Source organism: Triticum urartu, chromosome 1A, assembly GCF_056163025.1.
Source record: "Triticum urartu cultivar PI428250 chromosome 1A, HENAU_Tu73, whole genome shotgun sequence".
Lineage (NCBI taxonomy): Eukaryota > Viridiplantae > Streptophyta > Magnoliopsida > Poales > Poaceae > Triticum > Triticum urartu.
Genome location: NC_141873.1, coordinates 281,479,572 through 281,500,670, shown reverse-complemented (window position 1 = coordinate 281,500,670; position 21,099 = coordinate 281,479,572). Strand labels below are relative to the sequence as shown.

General features: G+C 46.7%; 1 protein-coding gene and 1 pseudogene across 1 annotated transcript; one reads left to right on the top strand and one right to left on the bottom strand.

Annotated features, from left to right (window-relative positions):
• The first annotated feature begins 11,763 nt into the window (after nucleotides 1–11,763).
• LOC125531263 (protein CHLOROPLAST J-LIKE DOMAIN 1, chloroplastic-like) lies at nucleotides 11,764–20,678 on the top strand. Its single transcript, XM_048695706.2, has 10 exons — nucleotides 11,764–12,010; nucleotides 12,187–12,301; nucleotides 12,394–12,498; nucleotides 12,582–12,659; nucleotides 15,969–16,024; nucleotides 16,863–16,920; nucleotides 18,683–18,808; nucleotides 19,394–19,489; nucleotides 19,613–19,684; nucleotides 20,184–20,678. Exons 1-10 carry the CDS (start codon nucleotides 11,862–11,864, stop codon nucleotides 20,244–20,246), a joined length of 918 nt encoding a protein of 305 aa, XP_048551663.2. The 5' UTR covers nucleotides 11,764–11,861; the 3' UTR covers nucleotides 20,247–20,678.
• On the bottom strand, nucleotides 16,955–18,838 carry LOC125531162 (uncharacterized; annotated as a pseudogene).
• Nucleotides 20,679–21,099: the final 421 nt, after the last annotated feature.

The window sequence follows — 21,099 nt, the reverse complement described above, 5'->3', positions numbered from 1 at the left end:
TTAAAATTAAAATTAAAGATCATGAATGCTATGCTTTATGTGATTTGGGTGCTAGTGTTTCCACGATTCCAAAAACTTTGTGTGATTTGTTAGGTTTCCGTGATTTTGATGATTGCTCTCTTAACTTGCACCTTGCAGATTCCACTATTAAGAAACCTATGGGAAGAATTAATGATGTTCTTATTGTTGCAAATAGGAATTATGTGCCCGTAGATTTTATTGTTCTTGACATAGATTGCAATCCTTCATGTCCTATTATTCTTGGTAGACCTTTCCTTAGAACGATTGGTGCAATTATTGATATTAAGGAAGGAAATATTAGATTGCAATTTCCATTAAGGAAAGGCATGGAACACTTTCCTAGAAAGAAAATTAAATTACCTTATGAATCTATTATGAGAGCCACTTATGGATTGCCTACCAAAGATGGCAATACCTTGATCTATCCTTGCTTGCCATGCCTAGCTAGGGGCGTTAAATGATAGCACTTGTTGGGAGGCAACCCAATTTTATTTTTATTCCTTGCTTTTTGCTCCTGTTTAGTAATAAATAATTTATCTAGCCTCTGTTTTGGTTGTGTTTTTTGTGTTTAATTAGTGTTTGTGCCAAGTAGAACCGTTGGGAAGACTTGGGGAAAGTCTTGTTACGCTTGCTGTAAAAAACAGAAACTTTAGCGCTCACGAGAACTGCTGCCATTTTTATTTGGAAAGTGCTATTTAGTTAATTCGTTTTGCAGATGATTAATAGATAAATTCCTCAGGTCCAGCAATTTATTTTAGAATTTTTTGGGTCCAGATCTTGCACTAGCTACAGATTACCACAGGCTGTTCTGTTTTTGACAGATTCTGTTTTTGTGTGTTGTTTGCTTATTTTGATGAATCTATGGCTAGTGAAATAGTTTATAAACCATAGAGAAGTTGGAATACAGTAGGTATAACACCAATATAAATAAAGAATGAGTTCATTACAATACCTTGAAGTGGTCTTTTATTTTATCTTTCGCTAACGGAGCTCACGAGATTTTCTACTTTAAGTTTTGTGTTGTGAAGTTTTCAAGTTTTGGGTAAAGATTTGATGGATTATAGAACAAGGAGTGGCAAGATCCTAAGCTTTGGGATGCCCATGGCACCCCCAAAATAATATAAGGACACCTAAAAGCCAAAGCTTCGGGATGCCCCGGAAGGCATCCCCTCTTTCGTCTACTTCTATCGGTAACTTTACTTGGAGCTATATTTTTATTCACCACATGATATGTGTTTTGCTTGGAGCGTCTTGTATTATTTGAGTCTTTGCTTTTTAGTTTACCACAATCATCCTTGCCGTACACACCTTTTGAGAGAGCCATGCATGATTTGGAATTTGTTAGAATACTCTATGTGCTTCGCCTATATCTTTTGAGTTATATAGTTTTTCTCTAGTACTTCACTTATATCTTTTAGAGCAGGGTGGTGGATTTGTTTTATAGAAACTATTGATCTCTCATGCTTCAATTAGATTATTTTTAGAGTCTTAATAGCATGGTAATTTGCTTAAAATCCTAATATGCTAGGTATTCAAGATTAGTAAAATTTTCTTAAGAAGTGTTTTGAATACTAAGAGAAGTTTGATGCTTGATGATTGTTTTGAGATATGGAGGTAATAATATCAAAGTCGTGCTAATTGAGTAGTTGTGAAATTGGGAAATACTTGAGTTGAAGTTTGCAAAGTCCCGTAGTATGCACGTATGGTAAACGTTATGTAACAAATTTGAAACATGAGGTGTTATTTGATTGTCTTCCTTATGAGTGGCGGTCGGGGACGAGCGATGATCTTTTCCTACCAATCTATCCCCCTAGGAGCATGCGCGTAGTACCGAGGTTTTTGATGACTTGTAGATTTTTGCAATAAGTATGTGAGTTCTTTATGACTAATGATGAGTCAATGGATTATACGCACTCTCACCCTTCCATCCTTGCTAGCCTCTTCGGTACCGTGCATTGCCCTTTCTCACATTGAGAGTTGGCGGAAACTTCGCCAGTGCATCCAAACCCTGTGATATGATACGCTCTTTCACACATAAACCTCCTTATATCTTCCTCAAAACAGCCACCATACCTACCTATTATGGCATTTCCATAGCCATTCCGAGATATATTGCCATGCAACTTTCCACCATTCCGTTCATCATGACACATTCATCATTGTCATATTGCTTAGCATGATCATGTAGTTGACATAGTAGTTGTGGCAAAGCCACCGTTCATAATTATTTCATACATGTCACTCTTGGTCCATTGCAAATCCCGGTACACCTCCGGAGGCATTCATATAGAGTCATCTTTTGTTCTAGTATCGAGTTGTAATCATTGAGTTGTAAATAAATAGAAGTGTGATGATCATAATTTTCTAGAGCATTGTCCCAAGTGAGGAATTAAAAAAAGAGAGAGAAAAGGCCACAAAAAAGGGTAGAAGGCCAAAAAAAGATAAAGGCCATAAAAAAAGAGAAGGCCCAAAAAAGAAAAGGAGAGAAGGGACAATGTTACTGTCCTTTGCCACACTTGTGCTTGAAAGTAGCACCGTAATCTTCATGATAGAGAGTCTCTTGTTTTGTCACTTTCATATACTAGTGGGAATTTTTCATTATAGAACTTGGCTTGTATATTCCAACAATGGGCCTCCTGAAGTGCCCTGGGTCTTCGTGAGCAAGCAAGTTGGATGCACACCCACTTAGTTTTCTTTTGTTGAGCTTTCATACATTTATAGCTCTAGTACATCCGTTGCATGGCAATCTCTACTCCTTGCATTAACATCAATCGATGGGCATCTCCATAGCCCATTGATTAGCCTCGTTGATGTGAGACTTTCTCCTTTTTGTCTTCTCCACATAACCCCCTCATTATATTCTATTCCACCCATAGTGCTATGTCCATGTCTCGCGCTCACATATTGCGTGAAAGTTTATAGGTTTGAGATTACTAAAGTATGAAACAATTGCTTGTCTCGTCATCGGGGTTGTGCCTGATGAGAACATTCTTGTGTGATGAAAATGAAACATGACTAAACTATATGATTTTTTAGGGATGAACTTTCTTTGGCCATGTTATTTTAAGAAGACATAATTACTTAGTTAGTATGCTTGAAGTATTATTATTTTTATGTCAATTTGAACTTTTGTCTTGAATCTTTCGGATCTGAATATTCATTCCACAATTAAGAAGAATTATATTAAAATTATGCCAAGTAGCACTCCGCATCAAAAATTCTGCTTTTATCATTTCGAGGACGAGCAGGAATTAAGCTTGGGGATGCTTGATACGTCTCCAACGTATCTATAATTTTTTATTGCTCCATGCTATATTATCTACTGTTTTGGACATTATTGGGTTTTATTATCCACTTTTATATTATTATTGGGACTAACCTATTAATTGGAGGCCCAGCCCAGAATTGTTGTTTTTTGCATGTTTTAGGGTTTTGAAGAAAAGGAATATCAAACGGAGTCCAAACTTGAATGAAACCTTCGCAAACGTGATTTTCTCAACGAACAAGACCCGGGAGACTTGGACCCTACGTCAAGACACAAAAGAGGAGGCCACGAGGTAGGGGGCGCGCCTACCCCCCCCCCCCCAAGCGCGCCCTCCACCCTCGTGGCCCCCCTGTTGCTCCATCGACGTACTCCTTCCTCCTATATATACCTACGTACCCCCCAAACGATCAGATACGGAGCCAAAAACCTAATTCCACCGCCGCAACTTTCTGTATCCACGAGATCCCATCTTGGGGCCTGTTCCGGAGCTCCGCCGGAGGGGGTATCGATCACGGAGGGCTTCTACATCAACACCATAGCCCCTCCGATGAAGTGTGAGTAGTTCACCTCAATACAATGTTCTCCCCCTCTTTTGTGGAGAACTATTCGATGTAATCTTCTTTTTGCGGTGTGTTTGTTGAGACCGATGAATTGTGGGTTTATGATCAAGTTTATCTATGAACAATATTTGAATCTCCTCTGAATTCTTTTATGTATGATTGGTTATCTTTGCAAGTCTCTTCGAATTATCAGTTTGGTTTGGCCTACTAGATTGATTTTTCTTGCAATGGGAGAAGTGTTTAGCTTTGGGTTCAATCTTGCGGTGTCCTTTCCCAGTGACAGTAGGGGCAGCAAGGCACGTATTGTATTGTTGCCATCGAGGATAACAAGATGGGGTTTTCATCATATTGCATGAGTCTATCCCTCTACATCATGTCATCTTGCTTAAGGCGTTACTTTGTTTTTATCTTAATACTCTAGATGCATGCTAGATAGCAGTCGATGAGTGGAGTAATAGTAGTAGATGCAGTCAGGAGTCGGTCTACTTGTCTCGAACATGATGCCTATATACATGATCATACCTAGATATTCTCATAACTATGCTCAATTTTGTCAATTGCTCAACAGTAATTTGTTCACCCACCATAGAATACTTATGCTCTCGAGAGAAGCCACTAGTGAAACCTATGGCTCCCGGGTCTATCTTCATCATATTAATCTCCTACTACTTAGTTATTTCCTTTGCTTTTTTACTTTGCCTTTATTTTACTTTGCATCTTTATGTCAGGACCCCGATTCCAAGTCACATCGATCTAGCCGGTAACACCTCATATCACTTTGCGGCCTCACGCACGGTATTCCATGGATGTCGCCTTACCATGGCCCGGGACCATTTGCGCCTTTTGGCTCACGTATATGATAGTGTCGCTAGCATCCATATGACAGAGAACCCGGGCCGACATGGCTAGTCGTGAACCCAAAGCGGCACCAACCTATGGGGACAAGCATACATGAATCACATCGAGCATGTCGGTCAGCAGCGTGTGAATCCAGGTTGTAGCACTGGGCTAACAGGACTCCGGGAACCCGGGCTGTAGCAGGCTAGGCAGGACTCCGGATGTCACCGCGTGATATTTCCCCGAAGGGACAGACAAAGGAACAAAGTGAAACACATGCCGGCCAGTCAAGTTTCCTGAGCAGTAGTGCTGGGCTAGCAGGACTCCGGTGAACCAGGCTGTAGCAGACTACTATGGCTCATGGAAGCACTAGACTACATTTCCCCATAAGAGAGGCTGCCAAGGATAAACAACTAGGTTGTTGGATCCCACACATACCAAGCATTTCAATCATACACACAATATGCTCGATATGTGTAAATACAACATGGCATCACAACATAACTCTACGACTCAAGTATTATTCATTAGGCTCCGAGGAGCGAGATATACAAACATGGGTCTCATGACCCAACAATCATAGCATACAAATCAAAGCACTTGCGGAAGCTTAACTTGTCTGAGTACAGACATCTACAAATGAAAAAGGCTAAGAAGCCTGACTATCTACCAGATCCTGCCGAGGGCACAAGATCGTAGCTGAGGTATTAAGCTAAGCGTCGAAGTCCACGCGGAACTACTAGCGAGACTGAAGTCTCTCTGCAAAACATAAATTAAGCAAACGTGAGTACAAATGTACCCAGCAAGACTTACATCAGAACTAACTACATATGCATCGGTATCAACAAAGGGGTAGTGGAGTTTAACTGCAGCAAGCCAGCTTTGACTCAGTGGCTAACCTGAACTACAACTACAAGCAACTCTTTTGAGGTGGCGCACACGAGTCCACATATTCACCATATCAATACACCACTATGGATCCGCTCCCGTCTCCCTACGAGAACGCCATCCATAGCACTCACGCTTATCTTGCGCAATTTAGAGTATCCACTTTCACTTGTCTATGAACTGTATAGGCAACCAAGTAGTCCTTTACCGCGGACGCGGCTATTCGAATAGATGATGTTAACCCTGCAAGGGTGTACTTCTTCACACACGCTCTCACCACTTACCGCCATTTACACGACATGTACTCGGCAACCTTCAAGCGGAAGCCCAACGAGGGTGTCGGCCACGGCCTACCTAAACACTCAAGTCTCTACTCCAGGTTTATCACCTATCCAGGTTCCATCCGCAGGGAGTCCGGCCGAGGTTTCCACATACGGCCCCGAACGATGTGTACAGGGTTCCGAGACAACAAACGGGCGCCCGGCATGCCCGGCCACGGTGTATCTACCGCATCATAGCCCACCCCTAGGGTCAGCGCTACGCACGGCCGCCAACACATATCCTATAAACACCAGAAACTAGTTGCAACTCCTGGACAGAGGACTAGAGTGGTTAAGAAGCCGAGAGGGTCCATTGGTTTCGGGCCCAATGCATGGTAGTAGCTGGTTCTTAAATCACACATACAGATCTCGGTGCTTAAGGACGGTTCCAATGAAACAACCCACCATGTACTCCTACATGGCCTCTCATCGATACCTTTACCAAATCATGTTCAACACACTTAGCTCACACACAGTAGGACATGTTCACAACTTTCCAATTCATCCCCGATGAATCAGACCTGACACGGCTCTAAGCAATAGCAGGCATGACAAACAAACATGAATGAGTAGGCACATCAGGGCTCAAACAACTCCTACTCATGCTAGTGGGTTTCATCTATTTACTGTGGCAATGACAGGTCATGCAGGGGAAAGGGGTTCAACTACCGCAACATGTAACAATTGAATTGTTGTTGTCCTAATGTAGTAAAAGAGAGCAGGAGCGAGAGAGTGGGATTGTATCGGAATGAACAAGGGGTTTTGCTTTCCTGGCACTTCTGAAGATATTATAGCTCTTCATCGGTGTCATCGAATTCACCATCGAAACACATCTACTGAGGGGGGACAATTACCGGCAAGGGAACATAAACAACATTCAATTAATGCAATGCACAAGCGAATGAATGATATGACATATTAAGGTACTGAATTGACCTAATGCAATATCTAGCCAATTTAATTGAAGTGGAACTCAAACAAGATCAAATTCCAACTCCAAATGTTATTTCATAATTTGCCCTAATCATCATTTGTCCTATTCAGTGAGGTTAACTTGTTCAAACATGCATGATCATGGCATAAACAGATTCTTTGGATTTTTCTGATCATTTTTCATATATAATTTATTTCATTCTGAGCTATGGTTGATTTTCTATGAATTTTTGAAGTTTTAAACATTTTCTGGAATTTCCTGATTATTTTTAAAACCAGAAAATGGTTAACTGCGTTAGCATGACGTCTGTGTGATGTCAGCAAGTCAACAGGGGTTGGTCCGGGTCAAACCTGACCTGTGGGTCCCACAGGTCAGTGTCACGGTACTGGCTAGGGTCGCTGACTTGTGGGCCCAGTCAACGGCCACGTCAGCTGACGCGTGGGCCACTGTGGTTAGGTTAAATCTAAACAGGGGTTTACCCCGTGGTTAATTAGGGTGTGGGGCCCATCTGTTAGTGGCACAGGGTGAGATTAATGCAGTAATTAGCTCAAGCTAATGACGTTGCCACGTCAGCTGCCGGCGTTTAACCGCCGGCGACCAAATCTGCGGCGGAGGGAGTCGGGATTTCGCTGCAGGGCCCGATTTGGCGCGCGGGGAGCATCTACAGGGAGCTGGCGGAGGGGCGCATCCAGTGGTGGTGGCGGCTGGAGCTGGGGTGGCCTGGTGGGGCACCGGCGACGAGCTTTGTGGCGGTCGTGGTTCGGCGTGCTCGGGAACGGCGATGTGGTGCGCCATAGATCGAGCAGGTGGGGCTTTTCGGCTCCTGGGAGGGTGTGGAGTACGATGCCTCACTCGGTTTTGAGCCCCGGTGGCTGTAGCGACGACGGTGACATTGCCGGCGGCGTGGAGTTTGCGGGTACGGTGGGGTCGGAGCCAGAGCACGCGCGTGGGTGTGGAGATAAGGGGAGGAGCAAGAGGGGCTCACAGCGGTTCGTACGAAGGAGATGGCGAGCTCGGGGAGGGGCTAGTGACGATGGAATGTCGCCGGCGATCTCGGGCGGCCGAGGTTGAAGACGGTGATGGTGACGGCGATGTAGGTTGTATGGAGATGCTTGGCTTGGCGGAGAGCTTCAGCGCGAGGAAGCGGAGCCCGGGGACTCGTCGGTGAGGAGTCTGGTGGCCGGTGGCCGCGGTAACGGCGAACGACGGCGACAAGCTCCGCTCGGTCGCAAGAAAGAGAGAGAGAGAGCAGAGAGGGGAGTGAGGTCCAGGGAGAGGAGGGGAAGCGAGAGGGAGCGCTGGGCATCTCCGTGGCACATCTGGAGGGCCGGGGTCGTGCGGCTGAAGCAGGAGGTGGCAAGGCGTCGTCGGCGCGCTCGCCACGCACCTGCCTGTCCTCCTGGCCGGAGGAAGAAGACCACTCAGCCCCTGGTGGGCTGGGCCTCTTCTGCCAGGTAAGGCCTGGGTGAGGTTTCTGTCTTTCATAATTTCTGTTCTGTTTTCTATTTTTTGTGTTCTGATTTAGTTCAGGCACTAAACTATTTTTTTGCTTCTGAAAATAATCATGTGGCTATGTATAATATATTCAGAGCCACCCACCAATTTTCAGAATTATTGGATTAGTAAAATAATTATTATGAATATAATCCAATTCAAATACTATAGGATTTAACTCAAAGGCCCAAGATAAATACTTTTGAACCTCCAAAAATATTGGTTTGAATTTTATTCTTGCCAATATTTTTCAAAGCTGAAAAGGAACATTTCCTTGGAAACATTTGAAGCAATTTTTAATGTTGATTTCTGAGGCTCTCCAATTCCCCAATTCAAATTTAAAAGAAATTAGACATGATGCATGGATGCAAGAAAAATCAAGCAAGGGCTGATCTGGGGTTGTGACACTTTATCACAAAAATACCAAAAATATTATCTTATCATATCTATCAGATCTCACTCTCGTAAGGATTGACAACCCCTATTCACGTTGGTTGCGAGGATTTATTTGTTTTGTGCGGTACGAGGGACTCGCACGTAGCCTCCTACTGGATTGATACCTTGATTCTCAAAAACTGAGGGAAATACTTACGCTACTTTGCCGCATCATCCCTTCCTCTTCGGGAAAAACCAACGCAGTGCTCAAGAGGTAGCAGTGCCACATGTCAACCTATCATAGGCACCTCCTGTCCATTGAGTGGATGACATCTGTCCCAACAGTGAGCCAACACGTGTTTCCCCCGCCAAATGAGAACTTTACATGTGGAAAATCCCCATTGGCCCGGGTTGTTAATGGGTTATCGGATCCAAACCGGAACCCGATAGATTAACAACGACCCATTATGGTGGATGCCATGTGTCGGTCACCCTTGACGAAAGCACTTCTGTGACGCGCGATTTATCGTCATGGAAGTGTGGACACTTTCGTGATGATAATTTTGGTAATGTCATGGAACACTTCTACGACAACATAGGTATGACTATCTTGATTCTATCATAAAATCGTCATGGATGTACATGCATGATAGAAAATGTGACCTACTGTGACAAACACGTATCATCACGGAAGTGTATTTTTCGTAGTGTTTTAAGACTATCAGACCATGATCTGAGCAGGCTGCCGTAACATTCTCCACCTCGGCACTTGGGAATATAGCATTCCACTGCGCATCAGCAACAGCATGGTCAAGCCTGACCCTTGTGTAAGATCCCCCCGCTACTCTTTTTTCAAAAGTCCACATTCTTCCTTTGAAACCCAGATCCATCAGACCACATATATCTAGTGCATCTTTGAAGCCTTGTATCTGTCCCTGAGGTCGAAGATTTACTCCTTCATGTTCCACCTGTGTTAAAACCTCATTGAAGTCACCAAATGCTAACCATGGCATATTGGAAGCTCCAGGAAGGGAAAATTATGTATCCCAAGTTGTGTATCTCTCACTGACTTGGGCCAAGATCATGGATTGTAGAATCTATATGATATCTAGTGTAACCAAAAACTTCAAGCTTTATTTCATTGTTCCAGAAAATTACAAGACCTCCACTCCTACCCGAGCTACCTACGGCAAAAGCATTTGTAAACCAAACGGCTGAGCTAAAATATCGGCACATGCACGAGAGATATGCATTTTGACTAGGCACAACACTGCCGGGGTAAATTTAGCCATGAATTCACGGACTTCGCGAACTGTCGAGGGGTTACTCAAACCTCGACAGTTCCAACATAAGGCATTCATTGGGACCGGCGGTCCTCCTCCTCGGAGGCCACCAAATTCATGAGATCTAACTCAGTCTCTTTACCATCTCCACCCTGTTTCGTTCTTTTCACTATCGAATCCTTGCCCGGTGTTCCAGCAGTTCCATCATCAGCCACTGTTGAAGATGCTCCTTCAATTAGCATCACCGTACCTACCACTTTGCCAGCTAAATTTGGAACTGGCTGCCCTCTTACGTTGACTGTCCCGTCAGGAGATACTAGACGCGTCCATATATTTTTATCCCTAGAACTGGACAGTATAGTATGCGTATAGTCCATCCCGACTTGCCCTCGAGCGTCATCAGAATTTCTTGCTTCCCCCATTGGTCCTCTTCCCTGTCTCCCACCGCGTTCACTTCTTCCTCCCATCCTATCACGCATACCTCCTCCCATCCTGCACGACGGCCTGGAACCGGTCGGCTAGGGCCTGTATCAGAGTTCTAGAGCAGCCACTCGCTCCACTCATAAGTTCTCGGATCAGGGACTCCATCGCTACACTCGTCAGCTAGATGTCCCATTAGGCCACACACAAAGCAAAAGTCCGACAGCTTGTCATAAAAGACACTGTATTTCTTCCTTTCCTTGAGAGTAATTGGTACAAACCGTACTTGTGGGGTGGCCACATCCAGAAAAACTCTCACCCGTAACGCCTTGCCTGGATTTATAACACCTTCATTAACTATGACAGTGAATGGTGGTTCACCCACCTTTGCAGCAACTTTCTCCGCTAATTCCTTCTTCGCCGTCAAGCCATCCGGGAGACCCTGGATCCTAGCCCAAACCGGGACCTTGTTAAGCTTGTATTTGGTGACATCTGAGAAACCATCATACTCCTGCAGCACAACAAGTGATTTGCGAAACAGCCAAGGTCCTCCCTCCATTATCTTCTTCCAGGCCCCCAAGCAATGGCATTGCACCAAAAAGAGATTTGGACCCTTCACATTGAAAGTAATCCCCTTAGCTGATGCCCAGGCATTACACATCTGGGTCAGCAGCGCCCCATGGTTGAACGGGTGGGTGGTATGCACCTTGAACAGAGCCAGCCAACGAACTCCCTGAATCAGGTCATCAACAACCTCCGAGAAGTCCAGATCCTCCTCTTCTTCACCGTGCAACTTCATCCCCTCAAACTAATCAACCAGATATGGCTCTGGTCCGTAATGGTCATAGCCTTTCTCTTCCTCATCCCGGTCCAGCTCATCCACCTCTTGCGCCTCTATTCCCTCTGCCATAGGATCCGCTCCAGCCGCCGCCGCCTCAGACCTGGGTTCTGACGAATCTCCCATCGAGCCCTCCTGCTCCGCCGCCGCCGCTAGGGAGTATGACGGATCCCCCATACAACCCGTGTTCCTTTTCGCAATATAATGGTGTGGATTCCCCGCCGCTGGACGGATCCGAGCGTTTGGCAGGATATACGTAGACTTCGCCGAATAGATCGCCAGAGGAAAACAGGGAACCCTAGAAACCCTAGGGGAAAAGAACGCAAAATTCACACAAGCGTAATTCTCAATTAGTGATTTCGCAGGCTGGGGCTCCCAACCAAAAACAGGCTCTAAAGAGAAATCTGCCGGATGGTACGCCCAGATAACAGGCCCATACAAAGGCCGAGAAGGCCCCGTTGGGCCCACTAAATCCTCGTTTCTTTTACAGTTACCGAACGCCGCAGATAGAGCTCACCGCCACCCTCTTCCATGGCTTCGCCACCACCTCCTCGCCTCCGCTTCCGCCGGTAGCCAGCCCCCTTTGCCCATCGGAACTGGCAACCACGCAACCGTCCACGCTCTCAATGGCAGCAACGAGGGCGGCGGCGGCCACCTTTGTCTCCCCCTCCTCCTTCGGCCGCCGGAATATCGCATGTTCCTCCTGTTCCTCTCTCCACCTGCGCCTCACAATCCTGCCTCCCCGGTTCGCTCCTCTCGTCGCGCGCCCCACGAGGCAATTCCCCACACACCAACGAATACGTATTCATGTATGTTCGTAGAATCGTAGCGTGCCGGGTGATCCCAATGTGGCGAAATTCCTTACCCCAATTTGACGCTGTCGGTGGGGTTTCATTTTTTCCGTTCAATTATCGCAATGCTTTATAAACTTAACCTTATGATGACCAAAAGGTTCCCTGCGGTGGCGGTGCCGTTGAGGCGCGGCGGATGTGTGCTTGCAACTGCATCGGCGGCAGGGGCAGGAAGCCCTCACTTCGGCAGTGGGGAGAATGATAACCCGTACGAGGTAGAATTGGTTATTTTCATGTTTAGCAATTGGGAGCCGCTCTTGTGAGCATGTTTGCCGGCCTTGCTGTAACTTATGGTCCCTGTTGCCAGATTTGGGCCATCAGTCCGCTTGATGGGTTCGACCAGGTGAAGATGGCCTACAAGTGGCGTCGAAAGAACGCCGAGAACAGTGGTGATGCTGCATACTTGTTGAAGGTAGTTTTGGGTCCTTGTCATTCTGTATTTGGTGCTTGTGTTGGTGTTAGTGTGTCAATGAGTTAGAGCTCTTCTGATTTCAGTTAGAGACGGCTTATGATACGATCATGATGGAACAGGTGCAGAACCGGAAGAAAGGTGTGGCATATGGATCAGTCCAGGTTAGCTTTCATGACGGGCTTGCCCTTGTTAAATATGGAAATTCATGTTGTCCATCCAATCAAATGTTCACATCAGCTGGTATACGACTTTGCTTAGGATGAGATGTAAGAGGTATTGTAGTTGCAGGACCATCGGCAATCTATATGCTGTTTTTCGAAACAAGTCCTTTAGATCAAGGTAGTGAGAACCGTGATTCTGAATCCTAATGGAGCTCTGATGATAGGATCGCAAATTGTAGAATCTTAACTATCAGAATCATTGAGATGTGAATTCTACTAACGAAAATCATAGAACCAGAGTGGTTAGTTTGAATCGTAAAGTCGTATAACCGTACAATAAAATTGCCATTCTGACTACCTTGCTTTAGATGCTTGCCCGGAGTCTCTCAATCAGTGGATCAGTGGATGCTTGCAACCAATTGTCCAATTCATTGTCGCTCCTTGATAAGTTTCTTAATGCTGAAATAAGCACATAATTGCTATGTTGCAAATTATTTGCTGATGAGCCACATAGTTTTGTTTAACAAATGTTTTAAATTTTTGTATAGAGATATATATGTAACCATCTATGGGTCTATGATTAGTTGGTCACTTTAGAATGGTTGCTTTGTCGAGCACTGTCAATTATGTTGCACTGAATTCAACTTCATTTGGCTTCATGGATATATTGCTGGATGCAAGGAGTTTGTACTTCTTGGAATCCATCAAAATCTTTGGCTAGCTGTTATGTGAGGAACCACATATGGTCGGAGGGCCTCAGCCCTGGCCGCACCACCCCCTGGTCCAGCCCAAAGTGGCTATGTTATAGTACGTAATGGGCCTAATGGCCTGGGCTGGCGGTATAGCCCGTTAGTCTTAAGGTTAATTAGAGATAAGGGTCGCTTGCTTAGGGGTCAAGTAAGCCTTGCTTGGGAGTCAAGTAAACCTCTCTATATAAAGAGAGGAGATGTATCAATCTAATCAAGCAAGAATTAAGAAGGAAATCCCTTCCATCTTGCCCGGCCGTGGGCAAAAGGTCCCCGGCCGGCCCTCTCGCGCCCTCCTTCTAGCAGCACCATAACAATTTGGTATCAGCTAGCTTCGGTTCGATCATGTCTTCACCGCCGTCCAACCCGTCTCTTCCGCTGCAGGTCACCTCGTCGCCTCCGGCGACCACCACGATCGTCGCCCCGCTCCTACCCGCATCGGGATCCTCCATTGAGCCCGCCCCCGTCGTCCTCACCCCGGAGGAGGTGTCTGGGGCACTGCGGGACCTAACACAGGCGGTCCAGGAGATCCGTCTGTTCTTGGCCGGGTCCTACGGGCCGCACCCGGCTGCGCCGCCGTGGCTGCCGTGGTAGCCGCCGCACCAGGCGGCCCTCGCCGCGCTCGCCGGGCTGCTGCAGTAGTCGCTGCAGCTGCCATCCACCGCCCCGTCTTGGCTGCCGTGGCAGCCGCCGCACCAGGCGGCCTCTGTCGCGCTCGCTGAGCCGCTGCAGCTGCCATCCACCGCCACCACCGCCCCGTCCTGGCTGCCGTGGCAACCGCCGCGCTCACCGGGCCGCTGCAGCAGCTGCCACCCACCGCCACCACCGCCACGCCCTGGCTGCAGTGGCAGCCACCGCTCCTGGCGACCTCCGCCGCACCCGGCGCTCCGCCGCAGCAGCCGCTGCAACTACAGCAGCCATCGCCGGTCAGCTCCGGCCCCGCATCGACTGCACCGACGGGAGTCCTGATCCACCAGATCAAGTTACCGCCGTCGCCATCACCGCTTCCCCGGGGCGTCCCCATCCAGCAGATCAAGTTCCCGACGTCGCCGTCACCTCTTCCAGCTTGGATCACTACCCGCCAGCCGCCACGTGTCGGCGGAGGTGAGGCTGCAGGCTGCTGCACGCGGCCTCCTAGCGCGTCGGCGTGTGCGGGAGTTGCGTGGTCTACAGCTAGCGCTCCTCCCAGTTGCGCTTCGCCGCGCAAAGGACCTCGATCTCGTCCGCTGCGTCGGGGATCTTGGGCATGCTGTTTTCCCCACGGACAACGCCCTCAAAGTCTGCGACATCAGCGGTTGGGGAGGTGCACCCCTCTCGCCATTCTCCATCGAAAGCCCTCCACTCTTCTATGTGCGGTGCCGACCAACAGCCGTCCGGCGGGGAGAAGGCATGGTGTCACCGACAGAAGCGCACCGCGTAGCACCACTGCATTCCGCCGCTGGCCGCCGCGAGGGCGCCTCTGCTGGTCGCTCTTGCGACCACTTCCAGGTGGCCATACACATGCACTCCTTTTGTCCAGATGGTGTCCATGGGATCCAGGTGGCTGTACACGTGCATGTCTGACGTGCGGATGGTATCCACTTTTTGTTAAGAGGTTCAAAATAAATCATCCCAGTCCATTTCAGGTTGAGAGTAATAAAACAAGCCGAGATGTAAAAGGCTTGTTTTTAGGTGTTAGGTCTGTGTTGCGTCGAGTCATGGTTATAAGTTGGTTAGGCTGCAGCTCGAGGACAAGCTGCATGTCCAGGTGGGGTGTAGTGTTATAGTACGTAATGGGCCTAATGGCTTGGGCTGGCGGTATAGCCCGTTAGTCTTAGGGTTAATTAGAGATAAGGGTCGCTTGCTTAGGGGTCAAGTAAGCCTTGCTTGGGAGTCAAGTAAATCTCTCTATATAAAGAGAGATGTATCAATCTAATCAAGCAAGAATTAAGAAGGAAATCCCTTCCATCTTGCCCGGCCGTGGGCAAAAGGTCCCCGGCCGGCCCTCTCGCGCCCTCCTTCTAGCAGCGCCATAACAGGCTAGGATTCCTGTACTGCTACAAGTTATTAGATTCAGAGTCTAGATTAGTTATTAGGTTCAGATCCGTATTAGATTCAGAGTCTAGATTAGTTATTAGGTTCAGATTCGTATTAGATTCAGAGTCCAGATTAGAACCTGTTTCAGAGTCCAGATTGTATTTCCTTTTGCGTCGGCTTGTCAGCCAAGCTATTCCTCCTATATATTGGGCTTCTCCCATGATCAATAAATCATCAGTTTTGCTAAAGCACATCTAGATGTGCCATAAATATTGCACATCTAAGTCCTATGTCATTGATCTTACATTGAGATTCGTGTGGATATTTTCTTTTTCTTTTTCCTTTTCCTCTTTATGCATGATTCACTCACTTAGATGTGCAATAACTAGAGCACATCTAGATGTGCCCTAGACACACCCATAAATCATCAGAATTCAGAGTATTACTATCTATTAGGCCTAGAAGTAATTAGAGTTTGTTCCACTAGCCTTGAGAGGAGTATCATCTGAATTCTTTATTCTGATATTTTCACTCTTTTGGATGTTAGGTGTCAAAGGACATCAAATATGCTGATAATCAACCAATAGTTCCCTGGGGACCTAGGTATAGTCATTTGATATCAGAACCAAACTTTTCTTGCATATATGTTTGTTCATCATATTGTGTACATTTTGATTTACATGGATGCACCCAGCACTCATATGAACCTTCAGCTTGCCTTGTTTATGCATGCGTGAACATGAACAACTGAACATCCTTCTCTTGACTTACTCAACGCTTAGGGCCTCTTTGATTTGCGGGAGTTGTCTCGTTTCCTGTGGGAATGGAACTAATTCTGTGAAAGCTGCACGTGTCAAATATGCCCTTACAAACATTGTTTACAAAACCAGACTTGTGGTCCAACCAGAATAAACCAGAACTGGTGCCTGATCCGGTCCTTTTTGCCTAAAAGGTTGTTTGACTTGAAAACTGAGAAAATAGTACCAAAATAAAGCATGTGACCCTGGCGTGAAGCTGAGGCCTCAAACCCATCAAGCTGGGGTCCAATACAAACATGGGCTACATAGCCTTTGTGAGAAATGTGGCAAGTAAGTTGTAGACTATTTTTAGAGCATATGAAGTGCTATCAGCTTATATTTAATTTGAAATCAATTTAATATATTATGTTCGAAATTTTGAACCACGGGTTGACTGGCTGAGCTGACGGTTGGAACACCAAACCAGTGAGCGAGTAGGTTAATCGGTTTGTTTGGTCCTTATTTATTTATTTATTTATTTTGCTTATAGATAGACCCTTATTTTGACTTCTCTTAGATGAATGTTGATCTGTTCACATGTTACTGATAAATGTGAAGTCTTTATGCTAGTTCTATGCAAAATATATTCACGCTGGGCATTGGATAATGCTGTTTATAATATGTTGATACTGGTCATCTTCCAGATACTCTAGAGCGACTGCAAAGGACCTCCAGATAAATATGGCAATATCAGCAACATTTGTAAGAAATTCTTTTCTGAAATATCCATAAAAAATCTAAATGATTCCATATGCAATTATTAATATTTTTTGTGTTTTAGTAAAAAACTGCAGTACTGCTTTGGTCAGCTCCACTCCATGTTGTCTCAAACACAGAAGTTTAACTTGGAAACGACTGAATGATGTTTCTCTTTTCTTTTTTCATATTTTAGCATTACTTCGGAATAATTTAGCTTTAGCTTAAATGTTCTATGCATTTGTACCTTTTCAAATTGTTCTATGAAAGTATGCACATTTTTTTTTCGAGAAAACGCAAAAGAGTTGCGTTTCATTGCATTGAACAGGAAGACATCGGGGGTACAACCTTCAGAAAGGAGGGACACACACACACACACACGACCGTCCTCACCAAATGACTACAGCTAGGTGAGGAGGTGCCCTCAACTACAGACACTCAACGACATTAGGCCTCGCCCAGCCTTGCCTCCAGCCAAAATGGCGAAGCACCGAGACTCGGAGCAACAGGGCAGCATCACTGCCATTGCAAGACACTTCCAGGGACGAATGCAGCTTCAGGACTGCCCAGGCCGACGTACCTCGCACCCATGTGCCTAGAGAGTCGGCGGGTGAAGGCAGGGCCTGATTGGAACTGGTGTAGCATTCATTGGGGAGCGCCAGCGCAGGCAAACGTTGCGACCTGCTCCTTGTGTAGCAGTCTACGCCAGAGCGATGCATCGCCAACCACCATCTGTCGCATCAAGAACTCCACTTGCAGCCAAAGCAGCGCCATCAAGAGGGGAACGGCGTTGAGACGCCGCCGCTGCCCGGTCCGGGAGGCCGGACCTAGGATTTCTCCCGGTGCTCGAGGAGGAGGTCCGGTCAGGGTCATGCCAACGCCTCCAAGGAGGTGACGGCACCCTCGGGCGTCGCCGTAGACAGCGCAGGTCGTCGCCACGCGGGGATTTCGCCCCGACCCAAGAACGAATACCTCAGATGCAGTGGCAGACCGGGCATGGCGCAGAATCGTCGGAAAAGACCAACACACATGGGGGAAGCCTAGAAACGTTGTCGTCGCAGGAGTGGGCATCGACCAGCGCAGCTCCAGCAGGCCGGCCACCATCGGGAGCGCGTCCAGCAGGCGGCAGCAGCCACCTGCACCACGCCGCCGCCGCGCTGGCCCGCAGCCTCCGCCGCCAGGATCCGCCGGGGCACAGCGGAGCAGCAACCGTCAGGGTCGCCGCACGCGTGCTTACTAACCCAGCGGCAACCGCCGGCGGCGGCCGGGAGGGGTGGGAGGAGGGAGAAGGGTTGGTGGGGGCAGAGCCTGGGCGGGCTCGTGCGGCCCAGATCTGGGCGCCCTCAACTCTGCCGCACGCATCAGCGGCCGGCGGCCGCCATGGCAGCGCCACCGCGCACGCAGTCCACCCCATCTCGACCTCCCCGCGAGCAAACGGCCGCCCGCCGCGCCACCGCGCGCTCCCGCCGCTCCAGCGCGCCCAGCAGCAGCGCGCGAGCACACGAACGAGGGCCCCGCCGCCGCCGTCCACCGGTGAGGGCTTTGCCCGCCGGCATCCTCCGGCGACGGCGAGGAGAGGGAGGGGAAGGAGGGGAGCCTGGGCGGCGGCTAGGGTTTCGCCTCCCGAGTCGCCCCTGGGAGCGACGCGGGGGCTGGGAGGGGTCCCTGGTCAGTATGCACATTTATCTCGTCGCACTTAATTATATTGATGGAATCAGCAAACATATGTAGTTTGTTCTATTATGTTCGTTTGTATATTTTCTTGCGGATCACGTGCATATTGACCATGGGCCATGCAGACTGGAAACCCTTGCAATTTTTGTGTTTTGCTTATTTCTATCGAGTACTTGAGAAACTGAAGTCTACGGAGCCAGTAATAACTCCTGTATACAATGTAAGGATCTTCCTAAGTACGGAGTAGTTTCTACACAATGTTGGCATTAACATGAACGATCTATTGGTCCAGGGTTTGTTTAGGTAGTACAAATATAATAACAAAAATATACCTTTGGAATCATGGGAGTTAAAGTGAGATGTTTTTCCTCCCCCCTTTTTATTATAATGCTTGGAAGAACACACTTGTCATTAAAATTCATTTATTTCTTCTGTGCAATAGTCCAATGTGTGTTTTTTACTAGGCCAATAGTTTGTAGCTTCACACTTCATGAAAGAAGACATCTTATAGAGTGAATGGCATCTCCTTGAGTTGAAAATGCTTTATTATGTTAGTACATGCTTGTTTTAAGTTTGTTTTCATATATTTTAGTAGGAAGACATGCACATGTTTTTAAAGAGGATAATGGTTGTGCACCAAATTTAGCTAAATGCAGTTTTGGGGTTCTGAACAAGGTGGTGCTGTCAACAGATGGAATATTGGATCACTTGTACTTCTTCTAATTAGTTATTACCCTATTCACTAGACATATTATTTACTCGATGAGTGATTGAACATAATATCCAAATACAATGTTTATGGCAGGAGTACGGTGAGGTTGAAGGCCGAGGTATACATATGGCAAAGCGAGTGCTTCGTAGTTTGGGTTTGGTACTTGGATCGATATTTGCTGCATCCCTGGTTAGTGAACTGTTCAAATACAGCGCAATCCAGATTAGTTGTATTAGTTTCTCTTCCCGTGTTGTTTCTCCAGCTTTCTTAATCGCTTCTCAGTATGACTTCTTTGTATCCTTTTGCTTTCAGGGTTATACCGGACTGGCCAATTTCTCCCAGTTTCTTGGTCACTATATTCCTTCTGTTGTTTATAACTTCCAGGTACAGTATGCATGGCGATATGTGTGTATTGTTGCTTGGTATGGTTTCATTTTTTTACGATGGATTAGAAGTATCAATTTTTATTATGCCAAACTTGTGGATATTTGTTCTTGGAGTTTAAAACTACATTTAGGTTTATAATACGGATGAGTCAATGTGCTTGGTTTACTTAACATCTGAGGCAACTTTTTTCTTCCTTCTTTTTTTGCCAAAAAGGATATTTAGCATGAACTAGAAAGCTAGCAAGTTAGTACTCCTCAAAGTATTTTAACTAGAAAGGTCACTGGAGCAAGTGCATGATGCTTTTCTGGTGGAAAACATGAATAAAAAAATGAATATTCTCTTTTATGTACTCTAAAAAAACGAATATTCTCTTTTATGTACATTAGTGTCAAAAAACGCTCCTATATTATGGGACGGATGGAGTATCTTGCAACAGCAAACTATTTTTTTTATAGAGTAATAACAGCAAAACTAATCGGTGGACATCTCATTGCAGGAGTTGATTGTGACCACAGCTTCATCCGTTCTGCTTTGCATATTGGCTACGTACTACCGATAGCGATTGTGCTGGACTGCCCCTTGTTTTTGCAGTCCTGATACATTGCCACTCAATCATCTTCATCTTCATCACGCGACCATCTTCATCTTCACTAAGGGGTTGTGCTCGGTACCTACATGCATACTCTGTCGCGGAAACCCAAAGCTGTGAGAAATTTACTCTTAGATCTGGAAATTTGCACGGCAGATAGACGTCGCTGTCCAACGGTTCTGGAGCTGAAATCAGCATACAAGAGAGAAACAGCTAACAGAAGAATTTATCAAGCGAAGCGCTGATGATGTAGGAAAACTAGTCCTAGCGACTCCCAGCGTATATTTCCACATTTGTCACCCAGTTTCCTCGATGCCTCAATTCGATCGCAAAGTTGTACAACTAAAATTCTCATGTTATTCTCGTGAGCAATGAATCGCAAGCATGAGCTCTTGTGTAGGAGTACAAGTTGTTGGAGTGCTTGTCTGTTTTGGGTGTCGACGTCATCTCTCATACGCAGTAGGGCGTGCAATGCAATCCACCATCCACAAGTGTCACAAGCATCAAACTGTAGCTCTAACTTAAATTGCTCGTTCGTACATGCTCACCCATATTCTTCGTACTAGAGGACTGAAAACGAGGCTCCCGTTCGTAGCGGAGGCAGCATCAGAATGAGATCTACTCGAGCGCGCAGCATCAGAATAAGTATGTTGCGGTAGGTGCTAGCTGCTTCGTACCACCGCATCTCCGTGTGCCCCGTGCATGGAGAGCCAATGCCAAAAGCATTCTCGGAACTCGAACGAGATTCTATTCCTACTACCTCGACCGGCGCCGGTGTTTGTTCCCCTTCGCTCGTTTCGGCATCGCCACCCACGAGGCCATG

Bases quoted from the DNA above. Each gene is read 5' to 3' on its own strand.
- LOC125531263 (XM_048695706.2), top strand. From the start codon at position 11,862: ATGGCAGCAACGAGGGCGGCGGCGGCCACCTTTGTCTCCCCCTCCTCC. The intron at 12,011-12,186 runs GCAATTCCCCAC...GATGACCAAAAG, and splicing joins CTCGTCGCGCGCCCCACGAG to GTTCCCTGCGGTGGCGGTGC. The intron at 12,302-12,393 runs GTAGAATTGGTT...CCCTGTTGCCAG, and splicing joins AGAATGATAACCCGTACGAG to ATTTGGGCCATCAGTCCGCT.